This window comes from Drosophila sulfurigaster, chromosome 2L, assembly GCF_023558435.1.
Source record: "Drosophila sulfurigaster albostrigata strain 15112-1811.04 chromosome 2L, ASM2355843v2, whole genome shotgun sequence".
In the NCBI taxonomy this organism is placed as follows: Eukaryota; Metazoa; Arthropoda; class Insecta; order Diptera; family Drosophilidae; genus Drosophila; species Drosophila sulfurigaster.
In genome coordinates this window covers 26,566,296-26,590,550 of record NC_084881.1, presented here as the reverse complement: position 1 = coordinate 26,590,550, position 24,255 = coordinate 26,566,296, and the positions used below count along the sequence as shown (strand labels likewise).

Below are 24,255 nucleotides of genomic sequence, written 5' to 3'. Positions count from 1 at the left end.
TACCATGGACAATCTTAAGCTACAGCCAAAGGCACTGAAAGAAATTAAGTGGTGAGTATGGACACAATTAGGGAAAAAGTTTAGTATTATATACGAAATATCTTTGTTAAAAATGTGTTTTAAATAATTTACACAAAATTAAAAGTGAATTCTTGGCAACATATTTTATCATCTATATAAATTTCCTTTTTATGGAGTAGAGTGAAAACTATCGCTATCAATATTCTGTATTAAATAACATTGTTGAGTAAGTATTTCAAGCCTGAAGGTTGCTCTGGCTCATCTCATTGCAATAAGGAATTGTATACGTTATTTGAATAAAATAATAATATTTCAAAAGAATTAAAAAATCGAAAATATACATACGAGTATTTAGTCATCAGCTCTTTCGACCTAAAAAAAAAGAGAAAAGTAATGTTTAGCAAGCAAAAGCATTTTGAATAAACAAAAAAATAAAAATTCGTGTTCTTAAAAAAAACATAATATTTAGTTTCTTGCGATGTTTCTCTGTAATTACATATATTTGTTTTATTCAAAAAGTCAAATTAGTCTTCTTTGCATTCTTAATCTTCTAGCACAAAAAAATATATTTGCGTTTTTTAAGAGTAAAGGTTTGTTCTGAAAAAATTTGGACTTTGCTCGGATAGAGATTTAGAGGACAGAAGCTAGAGACCATAGAGGGTTACTGAATAATATTGTTTTCTTTATGAGAAGAGAATAAGTGCTTGATAAAATAGGTCTACATTTTTGTGCAGTGTAGCTGGTTTGCCGCTGCGCTGCTGAGTGTTGAGCAAGCTTGATTGCGTTGCATGAGGCCTTCGTCATCGGCAGCATCGTCGTCCATCTTGGCACAACGTCAGAATGTGCGATTCGTTAGCTTTGGCGGTCGCTGGGGCATAAATCACTCCTCGCCCCGGCATGATCGCTGGCCGATCCTCCTCCTTCTCCTCCCCCCTGCTGTTACTCCCCTCTCTCTCTCTCACTCTCTCTCAACTCGAGTGCAGCTTTAGTCAAGTTCTTCTGGCTGCGTTTCGTTGATTAATAATTAATTTGCGTCTTCTGGCCCGCGGTCTTTGCGTCTTCGTTGCTGTTGCTGTTGCTGTTGCCGTTGCTCACCTGACGACCTGACTCCTTTATAATGAACGGTTTGTGTGTGTGCCAGGACATTCGTCGTACATCATCGAAATGCACTGCCTCTGCTTTCCCTCTGCTCAACTTCTTCATCTCTCTGCGGCCATCGTGTCCATCTCTGATTGCTTTGGCTCACAGGTTGCTGATGCTGTTGCTGTGTTGTTGAAGCTCCTCCTTAGCTTAATGCACAAATTCTTTTGGCCAGGCCTACTCCTCTCTAACCGGTATTTAAACCAACAACAACAACGACAACAACATCAACCACATCGCTTGCTGTGGCGGCATAAATTAAGCAAAAGGTGTTTATACATTCGACAATAAATCAATTAGCAAATTTGTAATTATTATGTTCATAAATCTCAACTGGAAGGCCGCATCAATGGCCACCAAATCCACAATTCAAATATTTCGATTCTCATTCCACCACACCAACAAAAAAAGATGAAAAAATTTATCGAAAATTCTACATCAGTTGGCCTAAAAGATCTATAGCTTGTTGAGGGCGTGGTCTGACCTCTGACCACATCGATGTCTATCTTCAGTTTGGAATTACATGGTTCTTCCTAGTTTGCTTACGTTTATTAACATGCTGCGATTGCTTTATAAATAATGGATTACAATTTGCATGGAGTAAACTTTCAAGGCATTTTAAATCGAAATATGTAAAGCAAAGTAATGTATGCATTACAATTATTCGTATTTGATATTAGTTAGTATTAAGAAATATCAGAACAGTATCAATAAAGACCGGAATTTTTAACATTACTTTCGGATAATTATCGATAAAGTACGAAATCTTTAAGAAATACCATCGGATAAGTATCGATAAGGTTCGGAAACAACTATCGGATTAATACTTAAAAAATAACAATTTTTTGAGAAGTTTAAATGCAAATTGTAAAGATTTGAGGAACTTCAAATCGAAATATGTAAAGTAGGTTAAAGTGTGCTTTCAAAATTATTCTTTTTTGATAATGCAAATCGATAAGTATGGAAACTTTAAGAAATACTATCGGATACTTTATCGAGTATGTAAACGTTTTGAAATACTATCGGGGGATAGAAATACTATCGGATCAACATGGGGTAAACTTAAAAAAACAATTTATTAAGAAGTTTGACTAAAAAAGTTACTTTCTTTATAAACACATTAAACTATTAATTTCTTAAGAGCTTTCTATGAGTGTTTTAAACATTGATTGTTTTAAACATTGTCCAAGCATTTAACTTACCTACAGACCTTGTCGTAATTGTTTGCTTAGCTGTTAATTGGTTAACACTCCTCATAAATTTGCGAAATTTTATATCTTTACTAATCAACCTCAATAAAGCTGACCATAATTTGTTGCAAGTACTTTCTCCAATTCTCTTTAATCCGCAATAAATAATTGTGCAATAAATATGTAATAAACAAATTAATATCAATAAATAGCAAAATAGCTTCATATCCACAATAATTGTATATATGTCGTTAACTTTCATCTAAAATTAATAAACTGCTTTTGGCCAGCAACTTCTTCTTGACTCTTTTGAGTGCATTTTTTTCTGCGTTTACGGCTCGCCATTTTAATAGCCTTGGTGTTAACACTCGGCCTGGTCAGATCATCGTTTCATGGCCGTGGACGGCGCCAGGCGTCAAGCGTCGTCGTCATCATCAACAACAACATCGTCAAATTTGAAGGCCTCCTCCGTTTGGGCCCCATTTAAAATCACTTTGTGGCTTCGTTCTCTCTCTCTCTCTTACTCTCCTTCTGTCTGTCAGCGTCGACGTCGTGTTATGCATAAATAAACGCCTGACCTCTCTCTTCCCCCGCTTCTCATCACCCCCGCTTAATGCAGCACCTATTCCCTTTGGCTGTAGCAGCTTCATCGTCATTTGCTTATCCTTTACTTTTTTTTGTTGCACACTCAACGTGATTGATGGCAACTTTTGGCGCTCGTTGGACCTGCTCCACTGACTCTGACTTCTGACTTCGCTTATTCTGTTGCATGTAATATGGCAAGTTTCGGCAACTTTTCGTGGCAGTTGGCCCTAAGTTATGACGTGTTAATAATGGCGCATAAACACAACACACAAATTGTGGGCGTCACCTGCTCTGCTCTGTGCCATAATGACGGATGTGCCACACGACAACGACGATGACGATGAATGTGTTTGTGTGTGTGTGTGTGTGTGTGTGTGTGGAAGCGCAGCCATTAGCAAAAACTGCCAGCGGCCATGCGAAGATTACCTCATTAAACGCCGCAGATTGAGACATTGAGAAGCCATTTCACGAAAAATATGCTAATTTATTTGACAAGCAAATTGATATGTTGAAAGCAAGGTGACGAAAGTCTTTTTTGATTAGCTAAATTGAAATTTGAGTTAATAGTGCAATAGTAAATACTAAATACTAAATACTAAATACTAAATACTAAATACTAAATACTAAATACTAAATACTAAATACTAAATACTAAATACTAAATACTAAATACTAAATACTAAATACTAAATACTAAATACTAAATACTAAATACTAAATACTAAATACTAAATACTAAATACTAAATACTAAATACTAAATACTAAATACTAAATACTAAATACTAAATACTAAATACTAAATACTAAATACTAAATACTAAATACTAAATACTAAATACTAAATACTAAATACTAAATACTAAATACTAAATACTAAATACTAAATACTAAATACTAAATACTAAATACTAAATACTAAATACTAAATACTAAATACTAAATACTAAATACTAAATACTAAATACTAAATACTAAATACTAAATACTAAATACTAAATACTAAATACTAAATACTAAATACTAAATACTAAATACTAAATACTAAATACTAAATACTAAATACTAAATACTAAATACTAAATACTAAATACTAAATACTAAATACTAAATACTAAATACTAAATACTAAATACTAAATACTAAATACTAAATACTAAATACTAAATACTAAATACTAAATACTAAATACTAAATACTAAATACTAAATACTAAATACTAAATACTAAATACTAAATACTAAATACTAAATACTAAATACTAAATACTAAATACTAAATACTAAATACTAAATACTAAATACTAAATACTAAATACTAAATACTAAATACTAAATACTAATTACTAAATACTAAATACTAAATACCAAATACTAAATACTAACATACTATAGTATCTGACATAACTGCATAATAAAATATATTTACAATTTCTATCTGACCCCCACTCAAAAATACTTTCTCAATTCACAAACAGTTCTTGATTACTAAAAAGAAAATGTTTTGTTGCATATTGTCGCATTAATCGCACATTCCCCAGGGAAGTTTATCAGAGGCAAATCGTTTGCTTGCGCCAAAAGTGGAAAATTGCCAATGCTATCAAAGTGATGCCCAAGGATAATTCCAACTAATGCAATTTACTGTGAACAATTACCTTAAAGGATATGCTATATATATATGTGTGTTTGTGTGTGCTTGTGGGAAAACAAAGAACAAATCAGACCAAAGTCGTTTTGGCTGGCAAAATTAAACTGAGCAGCCAGAGCAAACGAGAGAGAGAGAGGCGAATCAGCGACGATGTCTGCGTTTTTCAATTCAAATTCAATTTCGATGCGCTCGGCAAATTCCCATGGCAAAAATGGCTAAAGGATCTACATGCTGAAGTCCTGCCACCCTCTTTCTCTGCTCTGCTCTGCTCTCAAATGGCAAGGATTCAATTCGCAAATATTGCAACTACACATTGAGGACGAGGATGAAATTATGGCAAATGCTGAATGCAGTTGTTCCAGCTGCTACCTCCTACCTTCTCTCGTAGATAAGAGAGAAGGGGAGAAGTGAGGAGGAGGTCAACTACGGCCTGGTTGAACCGTAAAATGCTACGTGGAGTAAATCTAATTTCGCTGGACAAGTGACTGTCATTGATTGCCGATATTTAGAGTTCTGCAGCACAGCTTGCTATCTCCCTCTACCTCTCTCTTCTGTCTCTCTCTATCTCCCCCTCTAGTTTGCTCTCCCTTTCTCACTCTCTCTGGTTGAGCGACAGGATTGTTGCAATCGTCAATCGTGTTGCGTGGCCAGCACAAATTTTTCGTATGGTCTGCACACAATTGGTATCTGTGCTGCACAGTGGTTCAAACGCTGATTGTTTTGCAGTCAATTTTAAAATTTTAAAATAACTTACTGCTCATTAATAAAGAATGAATCTTAAAAATATAATAATCATAATAATATAATAATCAACAATATGCCTTAAGCCAACGAATTTTCTTTTTATATTTTTAAAATTTCGAGTAAATAAATAGTATATTAATTTTAAAGATTATTTAGTGCAAATGAATTTCACATTAATTTAAAGTATAATCTAAATTTAATTTTCATGTATCCAAATAAAATAATTATAATTCCGTGTAAGTGAATTTCACATTAATATTGAGAATGGTTTTCAATGAAATTAGTAACTATTTGAAGAGAAAGAAATTTGATAGTAATATAGAAATTTAAAGTATTCCTAATTAGAAAATCTCAAGGCAAAGAATTTATTCTTTCTAGTGATGCAATTTTTTCTCACTTCTTCTTTTTATAAAATAGACACAACCAAATGAATATATCTTTGGCTATTCAATTTAGAGAGAGATTATTATTAATTATTAAATTACATTAAACTCTTTCTAAAATTCGTTTACTGATGAAATTTCTCCCAATTGTCCACGTATGTTTCTCTTTCTACTTTTTCTCAAGTAAAAGTAACAAAATGTTGACTTCAAGATTATTTCTTGTAATATATTTAAAAAGCTTTTATGATTAATATTAAGTTAAGTAAGAGGTAAACTTCTTTACCCTTTTTAATGATTGAAGAGTTAAATGTCTATTAAAATTCAAACATTATTTAACACCTGCTAACCAGTGTGCCATCAAATTGCCTGATTAGTCGTCCTGCACTGGAAGGCATCATTTCATAGCCGATTGGACAACGGTCTCGCTGGTCAACCCAACTGAATGCGGATTGGATCTGTTCTATTCTGCTGCTTGTGTTGCGTGTGGCGGAATGTGCGTCTGTGTTTTTAGAAAATAAAATTGCATTTTCATGAACCTTTGGCCAGGAATTTATCTGCCACACAGATTTCACAGATGCCACACAGCCCCCCGTTCCCTGTTCCCCGTTCCATAGGCATAGGCTGCTCCAAATGGGCACGCACGATGCATAAAACGCATAAATAGCTGCACAGTAAACCCCCCTTCCCCTACTCCCCTCCTTTCTCTACCCTTTTGTGGGGTGGCAGGGCCATCAGCAATTGTCTTAGCTATGGGGCAGGACATGCGTGCATATTTACGAGTCGGCTGTGGCGGCATCAGCTGCACCAAAAACTCGATTGCCTCGTCCTGTGCCTGCGCCTCATGTGGTTGTTGCATGCCACATGTGTATATGCCTCTCTCTCTATCTCTGTGGCGTCACAAAATAATTACCAGAGCCTGGGTCTCGCTTCACTCGCTCGCTCGCATTTTGCTCGGTGATTGAGTTGGCAAAACGTTGCACTCGATTTGATTTTTTTTCTGTTTGCTGTTTGTGCTCTGCTCTGCTCTGCTGTGAGGGGCAAAGGCAAAAGGGGTGCAGGCAATGCTGCCACAAAGTCGACCAAGGGTTGGGGCAATTTATGCGTATGCCATTGGGCCCAAAGTTTGTCGGTTTTTAAGCTAATTTGGCGAGCATCCTGCTGCCTGCTGGCCGCTCGTCTGTTGAGTGAGTGAGCAAGATTTAGTGGCACACATAAATGCCAAAACCGAAATGCTCCAACAGCAAATCACGGACAGCATGACACGCCCACCTCGATTGCGGTGCTCGGATTTTTGGCACAAAAGTGCAGACAGAGTACCCAGCAAAAGTCGAGAGATAGAGAGAGAGGAGTGTGGAGTGGAGTTTAGACGAGAAACTAGCCTGAGCGACTGGGACTGGTCAGTGCAGCAGGGAACCTCATGATTTGCCCATAAATGCAGCAGCCAGTGCAACAGCAACTCCAACAGCAAACGGCAACAACAATAGTAACAACGAGAAGGAGGAGAACTATATATATGACCATGACATGTTTGTGCACCAGACAAGCACAACGAACAATTTGATGCAAAGTCGAGAACGAAAATGAAATTCAGAAGGGCAACGACAATGAAAGACTGCAACTCTGATCCAAATTGGATGAGGGCCATTTACCTAAGTGAAATGACGTAAGGGCTTGTTGAAGTATTTCGAAATGAAATGAAGTAGGGAAGAAATTATTCTTCTTTAATCACCATTTAGCTAATTCTAAATTATTTAAATTATATTTAAAAATGCTAGCTAACATTTTTAAGATTCATTATTTAAAAAATGTATGTTTGAAGATATATCCCTACTTTGATTATTATTTAGTAAATACTAGATTCTTAAAATTACATCCAATAACTATTTATAATTTAAATGCCGTTCTAATACAATAATTAAGACTTAAAAACAAGTAAGAAAGCTACTCCGCTGAGATTCCCTCCTACCTATTTTCAATAAAACCATATTCTGAAAATATACCATATTAATATACCAAAAATATACAAAATAAACCGATTTCAACAAATAAGAAATCTACTTTGTTGAGATTCCCGCCACCCATTTTCAATAAAACTATATTTTCAAAATATGTATATCGAATTAATATACTGAAAAAAACTAAAATATACCGAAGGCTTTCATTGGTACAGAGAGCAAAATATACCAGATACCAAAACATACAAAGGTATTTAATAATTCAATTTAAAAATGATGTTTCAATACTTTCAACATATATGTTTGAAATATTGCTTTCATTATTCAATCGAAGAAAGTTTCTTAGCAATCCGCTTTGTGATAGAGACACCTAAAAATATCTTTAACGCTATTTCGCGCCATCATTTAACATAGTAGAAAGCGATTAATTGTTCTTCGACTCTGCAATATTTATGTATAAGCTCTTTAGATCCGCCTTGAAGCTGATCTCATAGCAGCGCCATCAATTGAATGTTTAGACTGCAGTCTGTATCGCTAATTGATCTTCAGACTGTTCGACTGTTCGATCAGTTCGACTTTGAAACTTTTGTGTGGTGTCGGAGCGAACACCTCAAAACTGCAAATGCTTGGCTTATTATTGTTGTCATCATCGTTAGCCAATCGCTTTAGCCTGACTTGAGACGCAGCAAGTGGGCATGCCTTGCAGCTGTTTGCTGCATGTGTCAGATGTGTCTCCTTTGCCTCTGCCTTTGCCTCTGCCTCCTCTCCATGCACCAACAGCATTGTCTTGGCTGTTGGCTGCTTCCTATGGCTCGTCGTCGTCGTCGTCGTTGTCGTCGACGCCAATAAATCAGTTTGATTTATTCAGCTTCGTTTGGTTTTTGGTTTTTCGATTGTTGTCGTCGTTGTCGCTCGCTGTTGTCGCATTCAGTTGTTGTTGTTCTTGTTGTTGTCTCTTCACGCGCGTGCTTGCATCTTGCAGAGTCTCTCTTCTATGCCTAGTCTTCCAACAAAAGATCACCTGAGGCTCAGCGAATGTCTAATCCAATTTCGATATGCGACAATACCAGCAACAACAAATAAATATCCATATCGTGACATTTGATTTCATATTAAGATTATTGCCATTCCGTATAGTTTCTCACAGTGTGCTCTCAAGCATATTGTTGCATTTTATGCAAATTTATCGATAATTTGTCTGGCAGCTTGAACTCTCAGTTCGTGCAGAACTTTGACCATTCTAATTACAATTTAATCAGCATAAATAAAATAAACATAACTGAGAGTATTGTAAATCAAAGGTTCATCTATTGAACGATTATGCAAAAATCTTTGACAATCTTCCAATTCTTGACTGAACAATGGATTCAATCTTAAAAGAGATGTCGTTCATTGTGACGCGTCTGTTGTCTCTTCTCTTGCCTCATGTGAATGTGTTTTCTCTCTCTCTCTCTCTCTCTGGCGCACTTGTGTAACGTTCTCGCGTTCTTTTGCGAGCATTTGGGTTTGACAAGAAATTTATATTAATTTATTACAGTTCAACTGACAGAGAATTAAGCGACAGACAATTTATGGCTTTGTTTTCAGCGCATTAAACAGAGGAAAGAAATCATTTATGTAAATGTGAGCAGTTTGTCGCGAGCTCCAAAGACAACTTTTGAGGGTCTCGAGCTCATCAATCGCATCTCTCAGCTGAGCACGCGACCAAATCCGGGCACACACTCACTTTGCCAACTCGTTTGATTCTGAATTTAAGCGATGATTTTAAAGGGTATCTGAGAGATAAGTTTAAGAATCCAAGAATAAACTTTTCTGTGTATATTTCTAGAGAAAATATACCAAATTCAAGACACAATTCGCTTTGCGAAAGTGCAGTAATGAATAATTGGATGATAGAATATAAGTTACATATAGAAAACAATTGATGTTACTATCGTATCACTATCGGTAACAATTAATTTCAACCTAAAATTGATAATATAAAAAAACCGCACTAATAACAATTATTTCTCGTATTTCTTTTTACTGCTTTCGATATTCAATATATCGATATTTCTCAATTTTCTCATACTATCAATAAAACACATAAATAGCTTAGCTTACGCGTACTGCTTAGTATCTGCTCACCTATGACAATATCTGAGTTATGTTCCCCTTGGAATGCATGAATTTCTCACTTTTATCATACTATCGATAAATCACAAATAAAGCTTAGCTGTTTCTGACTACTTACTATCTTTCAATTTTTAACAATCTCTGAGTTATGGTTCCTTTGCAACCGCTGTCTAATTTTTCGATACTCTTATCGATAGTTTTGCCAGTTTGTATTTCTCACATTTCACATACTATCGATAAATCACAAATACTTAGTATCTGCTAATCTATGACAATTTGTGAGTTATGTTTCCCTTGGAATCTCTGTCTTCTTTTTCTATACTCTTATCGATAGTTTTGCCAGCAGGAAGTCAGGGCCAATGACATATTGGTCGCGACCCATATTCCCAGTGGAATCCTCTGTGCGCACTCATCATTCAGCTGCCAGTTGGCGACAAGCGACAAGCAGCCGCAGCAACAGCAGAAGCGACAAGCGGCAGCGACAGTTAGCGACAGCAACATTTTTGTCGCGACAGCAACATTTCGGCAGCGGCAGCAACTGTCGCCAACTGTTTTTGGAGTTGCCTCGCCTCGACTCCTCAGTTGCGACATGGCTCGATTCGCCTCTTTTGATTTGGGTGCCACTCTTTCACACACATACATATACACACTCACACACATACACAGAGACACACACATTGGCAGCAGCATCATTAGCAAAGAGCTGCGGCGACGTTGATGCTGCTGTTGGCAGCCTTGTCGCAGCCTCCGCTGTCAAAAGTTGATTTACCGTTTTAATTTTAAGTTAAAAACCTGTCAAAAATAAATCATTCAATCGCTCGCTCGCTCGTTCACTCGCTCAGTTCATTCGCTCATTCATTCATTCGTTGCGTTGCGTTGAGTTTCATTTTGTTCGCCAGACTCTCGCTTCACTCTTTTTTTCCAGCCTTTTTGGCTTTGCCTCATCATCCCCCTTTCCCCCTTTCCTCTTTCCCCTTTCCAATTGCACCCATTCTGCTTTCACAACCCCGCCGCGACTTCATTTCGCATATTTACGCATTTTGTAGCGCCAGAGCTAGACAGTGACCCAGTTGCCAAACGAGACTCTTCTTCTCCCTCACTACACACCATACCACCCCGCCCTCTAGTGCAGTTGACATATGAGCAACTTGCAACAAGCTGTGCGCATCTTTTTTTTTCGCTGTTCGCCGGCATTCATTCATTCATTAAAGCGTGAAGTTGCAGAGGTCTTCATTCATGAATACAACTCGTAATTGAAGTACTAGACGATCCACATACTTTTTAATTGACAAATTAATTTCAGTTATTTTCTTCTATTTCTCTATCTCGTTACTTGTTGCTTGGATTGAAAGAAGGTCAGAGAGAAAGACATATTGTTAAAATTATAGAAAGAGTTGCTAACTTTTTTCTGTAGTTCATATTTCAACTCTGTACTTTATATTTTTCATACAATATTATCAAAAAAAATTATTATTTTAAAAAATAGTGAAAAGATATTTTTACTAAATATGATTGTAAGACATTAAATAAAATTATATATAAAAATATTTTATATAACATCATTATACTTTGTAATTGAGAAATTCATTTCAGCTATTTCCTTCAATTTATATTTCTTTACTAGGATTTAAAGAACATCCACGAGAAAGAGACTAAGTTGATGACTTTTTTATGTTATTATTTACACAAAAACAGTTTGCAACACTTTCTATCACTACAATATTTCTTTTTCTTTCTTCTAACTATTTGCATTATATAACTCATTTAAAATTATGAGAAATATATTGCAAATTTAGAAAGAGTTACAAATTCTTTTAATTAAATATAATTGAATCTTGCATATATTCATATAAATTATTTAGGTTAAAATTAGCGTAAATATAGTTATTAAAAAGTTTTGAAAGTGCTTTCATATTAATACAAATTTAACTTTCATAAAAATTACCTTGTGTAAGTCTTAGAGCTTTCCATTGAGATAACACTTGCTGAAAGTTGAAAAGAAAGAGAATATAATTAATGTTTAGCAATTAATAAGTTTATAGAGTAGATATAATTTCGTATATCAGATATAACTATTCAGCTTAAAACACCTTATATATAAAGATAAATTTATAGTTGACAATTGATCGTAAATTTAAACTTAAAAACTCCCATTTCAACTTGTCGGCTTAACACATTTAAAGAAATTGGGGAAAACTAAGTACAAATCTGAATGCAATATATTTGAATTAAATTTTGTATTGAACAAAAATATCAAGCTGCTTAAGTTGCAGCTGCTTAAATTTTCATTGTCTTCAGCTCTAGCTAAATGATCTTATTGAAATACTTCACTTAATATACAACATCTTGGGACTTGCCCGAGCTTATCAATCATCTGCTTTTAATCATAATTAAACAGCGCAACAAGATTGACAATTATTTCCAGCATTCGATTGCAAGTTGAATCTATTTGATGGCGACTTTTAAATGCAAGGCCGCAGCTTTAGCTTTAGCCGGATATGCAGTATCGATATCAATCCGGTCTCAGACAGACTGAAGTCAATGTGAGTGCTCCACACATAGAGATCAGTCAAGTCCGAGTCTGGGTGAAAGGGGGGAATGGTCAGTAGCTGGCGCTGTGTTCACACGCGGCCAGGTTGGGTCGCCGATAATTGATGCATTATAATCTCATCGAGATGTGATTGATTATGACAGGTGTGCGCAGTCATGCGGAAAGCCAGGCGAATTCCAATGCCGCCAAAATGATTTGCTTGATTGACAAGCAGGTCAGTCAGTCAGTCAGTTAGTCAGTCAGACAGCCGATGGAGCCAGTTGCAGTTGCAAGTTTCAACTTGGAGCAAGATGTGGCCAGCTGCAGGGCAGCTGCTTCGCCTCCAGTGCTCCGCTGGCGACAAATTTACGCTTGGTGCGACAGGTTCATTAATTGATGTGCACACTGTCGCCGCACGAGCTGCTGCGACTGCTTGCTGCTGCATGTTGCTTGTTGCAAGTCGATGAGGTTGCCGCATTGCAGTGGCAGCTGCGCAGGCGCCAATGTCGATGTGGCATTGCGTGCGGTGGATATTTCTTAATCGATATCGAAATGATTTACGTTTGCTGCCTAATGAGTTCGCATACACAAACAGCAAACAGAAACAGAGACAGCGACAGACATTGATGTCTCTGAAATTTTCCTTTCACGCAAACTCTTGCGGCGGCTTTCAATTTTTTTACTCACTGGCTATCAATCTCTGACATGATGCAGCAGCTTCCCTTTTGCTGTTTTGCTGTCTCTCTTCGTTTTCTTCTTCTCTCATTTTATTCATTTATTTATTGCTGTTGCTTTTTTCATTAGTTGATTGGCATTTCAATTAACGAATTAGTCATTTGCATGCGGTCGCTTTAAGTTTTGTTTTTTCTCTTATTGATTTAATACTTCCTGTCTTCTGTGCGCTGCCATCTTATTTCTTCTCCCGTTTATTTTCATTTTTGCCTTCCACTCTGCGCTGTTTCATCATTGGCCAGTCTCTTCTGCTCTTTTATTTTCATATGCCTAGCATCTGTCCTGCTGCTAATGACAGCTATCCATCAACTCGACTGGGGTTGCTTCACTTCACAGCCAGAGCAGACACTGTCTACAGCATTTGTCGGGGTGTAAAATCAACCCTTAAATTTGATTGATTTGTCTCATGATTTGTCTCATGTCTCAAAAAGTGCCAGAAAATGTCTACGCTCTGATTAACACCATTGCTGCATGGCTGATGGGATCTTGAGTTTAATGATGTATAAAGTACAGACCCATTGACATAAGAAAAGAGACAACATGGCAAAGAAAAAATTCCTCAATATATATATAGTATATACAGTATATAGTATTGAATATTCTATGTACTGTTTAATACAATATACTGGGGAATATTTCCAATAGTATATACTAAGGAATATTTCCAATATTACATCCTGAGGAATGTTTCCTGTTCCATAATGACATTTTTATTTTTTTATTACATTAAATCTAGTATTTAATATTACATTTAATAGAAAAGAGAGAGAGAGAGAGAGAGAGAGAGAGAGAGAGAGAGAGATAGAAAAGAGAGGGAAATCTTATTCATTTCATTTTATTTTCAATAGATTATTATTTAAAACTCAAAAAGTAACCCCATAAAATTGTTGCGGAGGACTTGTGATTTTTAAGGTTTAGAGAACCGTTTAAACGTATAATTTGATATTTTGTGAATTTTTATAGCTAGCTGCTTTGGTTGGTAATGTGGTATATTTTGCACTCTATGGTATATTTTGAATGTAAAATCATATTAATAATAGCCTTTGGTATATTTTTAGTATTTTTGCGGTATATTAATTCATTATATGTATTTTAAAATGAATATATTTAGTTATTTATTCCTATTTCACATAATTTAATTTCTAATTTGCTTTATTCAATATTATTGTTTTGTAGAAGAAATTTCCACCAAAATACCTTTTTCAAAATCGTGTATTCATTCTCTTTTTTACACCAGTTTATAACCTTTTTATTCCTTTTGCCATATGTTCGTTTCTATAATAATTATCACCACCATGATCTTAGTATTTAGTAGTTCTTCAAAATCACCCTTGGCTAGGTTTTCCATCAAGCTGATTTACTTAATTATTGCAGCTCGGCTCTACTGCTCGCATACTTATCTGCCGCACATATCCTGGCATGTCCTTCTATCTGCCATATATATGGCCGTAATTATTAGCTGTCTCGTTGTGGCATTAACATGTCCCTCACAGTAATAGGACAATGCTTTGCCCTCTGCCCTCAGTTGTTGCTGTTGCTCTTGCTGTTGCTGTTGCTCCTAGAGCAGCAGTGTCACATTTACACGACCAACACGAGCTGTATGTATTTTCTACCCATACGATATACAACCCCTATCAAGAGAGAAAGAGCTACTACACCCCTTCCCCATCCCCTCCTTTGCTCTTTCGTCGACTTCGTCGTTGCCTTCAACGCGCCGCATTTCAACGCATTTTATGCTGAGGCGCGTTTCATGTGCGGGTGCTGTGGACATATTTATGTCGCTTTTGGGAACATTTCATCCTCATAAATATTATTCATGCTCTCGTTCACTCTTTAGTGCTGCCCCGGCTCCCAAGTGCAGCCCCTCCCCCTATTCCGCTCCTCACTCTCTGCTTTGCCATTCTGCTGAGCTTTCAAATTGCACAACACGAAAAGTTCGTTACTGTGGCTCTGAACGCCCCGAAGAAACGTTCGCGAGACGATGAAGGAGGACGACAAGCATGTGAAGAAAAATAGCAAGGAATCCATCAGATAAGTGCGAGCCAACAATGTCTATCGTTGTCTCTGTCTCTGTCTCTCTTTCTCGCTCTCGCATTTCGCGCTTGGCTTTCAGCGTTTTTGCCAGTAAATTGTCAAAGTGACAGCTCATGTGAGTCGCAGTTGCCAAGCAAAAGCAAAAAGGAAGCAGAACCAAAAAAAAAGAAGGAAAAAAAACCGAATCCCGGCCATCATTTACTTGCTGCTCACCTCCCCTCTGCGCCCGTCTCCACACCTTCCGCATCTTGGGCCTGGCAATTCCTTGGGTTTGATTTAATGTTGCGTGTGATATATCACAGTCCAGACAACAACAACCACCAGGCAATGTCCCTTTATTTTACGCTTATCGAACTCTTCTTCCTCTGTTTCAGTTTCAGCTTCAGTTTCTCAACCCTCAGACTGCTTCGCTTCCCCCACTCTCTTCTTCTTTCTGTGGCAACTGCCAACCATTTTGCTACATTTAATTTTTGGAACGTTCTACACTCTGTCAATGGTTCAGATGGGGACGCAATGGCGTCGTCACGTCAGTTCGCCAGTCTGTCAGCGCTTGCACATCTTATTCAGTCGTCTTTCTCAGCATGTCTCCTTCATTTGTTGCCAAGCAATTGCTCTCTCTCTTTTTCTCTTACTAATTCTCTCTCTCTCTATCACTCTCTTTCTGTGCTTCTTGCCATCAACTTCAATTCGATTCCCTAACTATAAATCACTCATTTCGCAGTAGTTTTGTACTCTCCTACGCTCATTGACCGAACACAGGCTACTGTCTCAGGCACAGTGGGACAAAAGCTTCAATTTGTAAACTATCAACAGAGTTTGCAATGGTAATATAATAGTGGTAAAAAGAATAGTATATAGTACAGTATATAGTATAGTATATAGTAGTATAATTAGTATATAGTAGTACAAATGTTTGATATTGAAAATAAATTATTAAATTATTAGCGAATGTTTAATTGAGATCTTTTAAAAAAAATAATCGAAAAATCAAGCTAGTTTTGTATTAAGACAATGCAATTTTAAATCTTTTTTATGTAAAGAAATATGTTTTCAACTTGGTATTTCATTTTTGTCAATTGAAACAACTTATTACAGTGCAACACATAGTAGAAAAGTTTTCATAAATTCAAAAGTAAAGAAGGACATAGAAAGTCATTTGAAATTATGAATAATGATAATATGAAATATTAAAAGATGCAAGATGCTTACCATTACTATAAGTTTCGTATAAGTGGATCAGCAATTAAACAAAAAAAAGATGGGGAATTTCATTTATCATTACATTCTTTACATACACAAACTATTATTGAGATATCTTTAGAATGAAATAATTTGAATATGAATGTTTTTAATAATTTGAATAATTTGTTTTTAAAATTATTCAAATAGCAAAAAGAAATGTATTTATTCTTATAGATTAATTTCATCCCCTTCAAAGTAATCCCTTTCCGATTAAAATCACTTATGTCAAAGTTTTTTAAAATCCTCAGAGGAGGCAAAATAGTATGCACATAAATTTTGACAGCCCAACCACAACTGCTGTCCCACTGTGCCTTGTCAAAGTCAGAGCACGCTCTGACGACGTCAGTATGTCATTGGTCTCTTCTTCTGAAGTTTGTCTGGCCGTGGCATAAGCACACACTTGCTTGGAGCTTGAAGCTGATACAGTGATACTTTGTTGGGTGGCTCCTTTGGCTCGTCTGTGTGCCTCCTTTGATTTGTCACTGTGGGGGCTGTGGAAATGCGATGGGGACTGTGTGAGCAGAGAGAGACTGAAGCTATGTTTGCTGTCTGTGTATCGAATGTGGCCTAGCTTTAAATTGCAATGACGTCAAGTTGGCATGCTTCATGATTATGTCGCTTGTCCCAAAACCCAAACTCAAACCCAAGTTGAGAATCCAATCCCAATGTCCCCCGGCGAGGAGACGCGCTCTCTTTCTCGCTGTGTGTGGCAGGCAAAAGCAAAGCAAAAGGAAAAAAAAAAAAACAAAATGTGGCAGTCAGAACAGTGACAGAGAGATGGCTCTGGTGTTGTGTTTGCAACTTCTGCGCGGTGTCTTCGACGTGCCCGAGTTGATTGTGTAAAAGTGCGAAAACGAGACGAAACGCTCTTATCTGTCGGGCCCCATCGATAGATGTCATCTTGAGTGATTTACCGTCAATTGGGGATGTTGTCTTCAATGAGTTTTAGCTTTTTTTTTTTGCTTTGCGCTGCTCTCTCATTTCGTCTCTCATCTCCTCGCTGCTCGCCGCCTTGTTTATATTTATTTACGGGACGAGTCGACTCGACTCGATTCGCTTTGGGGTCTTAGTCTCTGCTGTCTTGTCTTTTAAGCACATGTATCTTTGTATCTGTAGCTGTGTATCTCTATCTCTATCGGTTGTATCATTGAGCGAGTGTAGATGCGATGCTATTAAGACCGCTTGCCACAATGCGAGCCAAAAAATTAATCAATATTAAATGTCCGGACTTGAAATTAAACTTTTTTTTTTCAATTTATGTGTTCTCTTCAAGCTTAGCAAAAACCCAATAAAAAAAATCAATAGCTATTACTTAAGCGAGATTTTTGAATGGATACAAAGGTGGCCATTATTAACAGCGAATCAAAGATTAATTTCGCAGCATTTATAATTCGATCAGAGACCATGTTATTGCAGTTGTAGCTCTTTAATCTAAGTCGATATTGATTCATATTTATAACATTGTTTTTAAAATGATTCAGACAAAAGATTTGACAAAACTTTCATATGAAATTTATAGAAGAATTGAAACATTTCTTTAAATATTGAAGTATATTTTCATATTATTTTATACACAGAAAGAAAAAACGTTCTGAAATCAAGAATCAAATCTTGAATCAAGATTGTTTGTACATATGTCAAAGTTTAAACAAGATAGATAGATAGATTCGATCTTAAAATTGAACCAAGAAGCAAAATCTTAAATCGGGATCATACAATCTTAAATTTTGATTGTTTAAAGTATGAGTTCAATCTCTTGGCAATAAGATCCAATCAAAAGTCTACATCTTTTACAGCCAAGACTCTAAATAAGACGTAAATTTGAGGCATGCGATTTGTAGATATTTGCCAATTGAATGCACCTCGCTGAGACACAGACAGACAGACAGAGAGAGAGAGAGAGAGATCAAGTAATCAAGCAATTATTAGCTCAGCTGTCAGTTGGCATTGACAGGCATCATTATTTAGCTGAAAACCAGTCTGAAAATAATTTAGGACTTTGGCACCATGAGAAAAAAATGCGAGCCTGTCTGTGGCCAAGTCAAGTCAATGGCTGGTTGACAAGTCAAAGATGAGGGGGGGAACTGAGGAGGAGGGAGCTGAGGACCCACGCAAGAAATTGATTGGCAACTCACAACTCGAGTCAGTTTCTAACTCCAGGTGAATTTCAACTGCGGTCAAGGCCAGTTTTTAAAACAATCCATAAATGTCGCTTAGATGCTGCCAATTAAATGATGGATTTTAATGCGAGGTATCACTAAAGTGCATCAATCAAGCTCAGTTCTCGAGACACGAGCCAAAAGCACTTTTCGCAGACTATTTGATATTCATAGGCAATTTACATGGCGATTATTAGCATTGACATTCCTCCCAGTCGGTGCCCCAGACAATTGTTGCAAGCACAATCAATTAGGCGTTGAATTGATACACACACACACTCTAGGGAGGGGTTGGGGGAAGAGGAAGGGGCGAGACGGATTGTTGTACTGCCATTGCCACCCACATGAATATGCAATTATTTCGTATTTGTGCAAGCCAAATTGATGCACAACACTCGGAGATCTGAGACAAAGGAAGGCACGAGTGTGTTGAGTACTCATGTGATTGTCTCTCTTTAAATAATTCAATGGATACTCGTTAAGATGACAGCATGCACTCATTAAATTAACGTGAATAGGTAGCTTATTCATTGCGAGTCGAGACATTTAATGATAATGTTAATTAAAAATGGATTAAACGCAAGGATTACAAACTATTTAATATCGAAATGTTGTAGAAACTCTAGATAATGTTAATGAGGCAATAAAAGATAAGAAGCTCTAAAGAAATTTCTTGAGTCTTTGTATTCGAATTTATATATATTTAATCTATTACAGAATACTAAGGTATAAAAAAGAAAATTAAATGGAATTGCAAACTGTTGAATATATAAATATTGTACAAACTCTTCAGAACAATATTGAAAAATATGTGTATAAAGAATTATTTGGAAACTCTTTTTTCATAATCGTCATATTCGTATCGATATACTTAATCGACTAATGAATAGTTTCACACTACAATCCAACTATTTGTGGCCTAAAAGGAAACATTATAGGAGCTTTAAATGGCATGTCTGAAGAAATATAATATGAAAGTATTTATTTATTATTATCTTTATTGATGATCTAGTATGCTGGGGAAAAATACTCATTTTTTTTACATTGAAGGTAAATTAATTCTGTAAAATGACATTAAAATAAACAATAAAGATTTGACCTTCATTGTATATTAACAAGTTAGAAGATTGCTGTCAATGTTATTTGAGGAATAGCTTTGTATAGAAAAAAAAAACACCTATTTAATACAGATCTTAGTTGCTTTGCCTGACAATTTGGTATATGTCCTTTGTACTCTAAGGTACATTTTAAATGTGGTACTATATCTGAAAATTTCACTACCTGTTATATTTTAAACATAACAGTAACCCAAGTAAACAATGAGACTATTTTAGTTCATTCATATTCATATATTCATTTGGTAAAGTTTCAAAATTATACCGTCCTATTTTACTATTAAGCCCGACAAAAAATATTATTAAGGCTTTGAGAAATAATTAAAGATAATTTCAATAATTATAGATATATTCATAAAATATAATTTCTTTACTCCTTAATTCATCGCTTGATATTAATTTATTTTCAAACTGCCCACAAGTCATATTAAAAGCAGCAATTAGCTGTTAAAACTCTGCTGTCCGATTAGATGAGCTCAACACAAATTTTTATGACTTGAAGACACGAGCAAAGCCGACTGAAAAAGAATGAAAAAAAAACCAGTTGCCATGCAACAAACACAAATTTCGCTAGATTATCAGACTCCCATGGCGAAATTCTCGGGACGTCAGAGCTTCTACATTTTAGATACTTTAGATACTTCTATATTAACACCAGAAAAAGAAGTACAACAACAACGAAAAAAAAGCTGGATCGCTGAACAGTGATCGGTGATCGTTGATCGGTGATCGGTGGCCGCTGTGATTATCGCAATGCCCTTCCACCAAATGGCCACATGTGGTGCAGTTGCCACAAACGCGAGTTGCAAGGCGGGATGAAGGGAGAAAGAGAGAGAGAGAGTGAAGAGCAAGCTCGATCATTGCATGTGGATGCTGATGGCGGCATCGATTGCGTGCACATGATGTGGGCAGTTGTTGCTGCTGCTGCTGCTGCAACCATCTTCAACTGCAACAGTTGCTGATGTGCAGTTTGATGATGCCTAGTTTTGTTGGGATGCGCGTGGTTGCTAAAACGCTTCTGGGTTGAGGCAACAACAACTGCAACAACAACTTCCAGACTCGTTGTAAATTTACAAGCAGACAAACTAGAAAACAACGCGTTCAACATACTAAAACGATGCGATGCAATAATTTAAGCGCTTTTTGAATAATTGCCGGGCTGCAACTGCAACATGCAGCGCTTTTGACTTTTGTGGCTGGCGGCTAATCAGCAATACACACACACACGAATACCATCAAATACTCAGCAACATGCGCTGCACGAACATGCAACTTTTCGGAGGCACAATGAAAGTAAAAGCCAAAGCCAATCGCCATAAATTGTCAAGTTTAATGCAGTCTCAAACGGAGCAAACAAAACAACTGCAGCGTGTTGCATGTTCATCATAAAAATCAAGCGAATCATTCGCAACACCAGCCAGACAAATGCCAAACAAACAACTCGCCACTCGCTGATGGCGATACTTATTGTGACTGCCACACGGCAACAATTTGCGGCAGCTTAACATAAGCAATAACGAAGATAAATTTTTGAATATAAGGAAATTTCCGTAATGGAGAAATTTAAGTACAACTTATTTTAAAACATATATTTTAACATATTATAAATACAATTTGTAACTTTTACAATTACTTTTATTGCACTTGGAAATGCACTTGTTGTGCTGAGAAGAATAGTAGAACATAAGTTATTAGGAAAAAGCACTAAAAGCGGGCAGGGTGACCAACGTGAGGATAAACTAGATCAGTGTGACTGCGCGTGTGACAAGGTCACACGCACAGTATACTAGCTTTGTCACTATCGATATCAATTGATCGCGACCACACTGTCAGCTGTTTTGATTGGTCACACCTGCCATCATCTGGCATCGACAGATATAATTTATTACTTTTATAAGAGAAAAAAGCCTACTACAATCTGCTATACTTTGTACTGTGTAGTATATGTCAATATACTAAATATAGTACTTGGAATTTTTTTAGTATAGATATATTTTGAATGTAGTACTATATCAATATACCGAATATAACCTTTGGTACATATATACCAATATACCAGCCAATATACCAATATAGTCTTTGGCATTGTTTTTATAACCGCTACACATAGGGTAGAAGGGTATTATAACTTTGTGCCGGCAGGAAATGTTTGTAATAGGTAGAAGGAGGCATCTCCGACCCTATAAAGTATATATATTCTTGATCAGCATCAATAGCCGAGACGATCTAGCCATGTCCGTCTGTCCGTCCGATATCGATATACCAAATATACCATTTGGTATATTTTTAGTATTTTTGTAGACTTTTTGGTATATTTTGAAAATAATACCGCAATATTTTGCTTTTATTAAAAATGGGTAGCCGGAATCTCATAGTCGAGCACACTGGACTGCAGCTTTCTTTCTTCTTTCTATAGAATCATGCGAGAAAAACGTGATTAATTTGAAAAACAAACAACAATCAGAATTCTAAGAATAATAGATGTCAATGTCAAGTCCGGATGTTGATGACATATTTTATTTCTGGAATGTAACCTATAATACTCTGTGGGTTATCGACGAAAGCCAAATTCGAATATAATAATATATATAATATATGTAATTACTTGTCTCTAAGCAAAGTGTGGTAGAGATTGAGATAGTTTATAGAATGCTCTACAAGTAGACTTATTAGATTTATTAATTGCTTTGGTTGACAATCTGGTATATTTTGTAATAGAAAGTAAATTTTGAATGCAGTATAACATAAACATACCGAATATAGTGAATGTAGTACATTATATACCAAATGTTAAGTGTAGTTTATTTTAAATATATCAAAAATAACCTATGGTATATTTTAGTATTTTTGAAGTATATATTTTTGGTATAGTTTTAGAATATGGTTTTATTAAATCATAGAGGGTATCTCACACTTGACTGTATCTTTCTTTCTTCTCTCTATAGAATCATGCGAGAAAAACGTGATTAATTTGAAAAACAAACAACAATCAGAATTCTAAGAATAATAGACGTCAATGTCAACGGTCCGAATTTGGATGACCTTTTTTACTTCTGGAATGTGACCTACTATAATACTCTGTGGGTTATCGACGATTGTTAGTTCTGGGAAAATCAAAATTTGAAACTCATTGCGCTTAAGACATTAATAATTTAATTACTTGTCTCTATGCCAATTATAGTATAATCGGGCTATATAAGCCCTCGCTACTCACAAAAGAGGCACAGTTATTCAAAATACACACATCGTGCACTTCGCTTGAATTAAAATGAATCTAATACTCGCGCTTCTTCTCTTGGTCTTTGTTCTGCGCAGCAACGCTGAAGTAAGTGCTACTGCTTAATTATTTTTGAGAATGATATTGAACTAGAATTTCTTTCTATAGAACTGCAAAGAGAAAAACGAATTTCAATCCTTATGCTTTAGCACCATAAAGCCTATCCTAGATCGCTCGAAAAGCTTACAGAGGGAAGTGGACAACTTGAAGCATGAGGCGGAGAATCTGTCTGAATTCAAGAAATCAATGGAGCATTTGGAAGCGAAAACAAATACAATTTTGCAAAACATGGCTTCGCAAAATGAGAAGGTCGAGGAAAAGTTGCAAAATTTACAGAAACTGATAGAAGTAAAAAATGCTGAAGTTGGGTTACCTTATCAGAAAATTGGTTCGAAATACTATTACATAGAAAAAAATGAAAAGGTCAATTGGTTTCAAGCTGCAAACAGATGTACTGCCATTGGTGGACATTTGATTAGTTTCAAGAATCAGCATGAAATCGATGCCATCAAAAAAATATTGCCACCTTCAACGGATTATTGGATTGACATTAACGATTTAGCTAATGAAGGAGAATATGTTTCGGTAGCCACGGGTAGCAGGGCATCTTATTTAATTTGGAGATCAGGGCAACCAGATAATTACAACAAAATAGAACATTGCGGCGAAATAAATTCGAATATTTACCAAATGAATGATTTTTCTTGCAGTAAAGAACAATTGTTTATTTGTGAATTTAGAAACCAACACTAAAATCTGTAGTGAAAAAATATTCAAATGTCCTGTATATTTGTTAATATTTCTGGCGTAAATTTCAAAATAAATTCAAAACAAATAAAACTTCTATGCTTGCAAAATAATAACACACATACACGGGGTGTGTGTTCCACAAATGTGGCAAGTTTAACGCATTTTTAATTCTGTAGCTGTAGCTTTCTTACTTGTTTTTTATCAATATAGGTAGCGGTATCTCAGAGTCGAGCACTCTCGTCTATAAAAATTTATTTATAAATATTTCTTGAAGAGAACCCCAATATATAAACTATGACTTTAATAAGCTACAAATCTTTGAAAACAACCTCAATCTTATTCCTTTCATTTCCAATTCTTTGCGCTTAAAATTGACAACTTTTATTTAATGTCTTTTTAATTACCTTCATAAGATTTCTACGCCTTTTAAGAATTCGAATTTTACAATTCTAATTTTAAAAAATTCTTCAAAGTCTCTTCGACCAATTTTATACAAACTGTTTAAGGCCAGCAAATGTCTTGACTACGTCACAAGTTAAACTATGTTTAGGCATTTGCTCGAAAAGATTTAAACCTAAAACTGTCGATTAATATTCATAATTGCTTAGCGCGAGGGGTAAAAGAAACAATGGATCCA

At 35.9% G+C, this 24,255-nt stretch overlaps 1 protein-coding gene across 1 annotated transcript; it reads left to right on the top strand.

Annotated features, from left to right (window-relative positions):
• Nucleotides 1-22,807: 22,807 nt before the first annotated feature.
• Nucleotides 22,808-23,717, top strand: LOC133844590 (C-type lectin 37Db-like). The gene is made up of 2 exons (XM_062278662.1): nt 22,808-22,916; nt 22,977-23,717. Exons 1-2 carry the CDS (start codon nt 22,860-22,862, stop codon nt 23,619-23,621), a joined length of 702 nt encoding a protein of 233 aa, XP_062134646.1. The 5' UTR covers nt 22,808-22,859; the 3' UTR covers nt 23,622-23,717.
• The last annotated feature ends 538 nt before the right edge of the window (nt 23,718-24,255 follow it).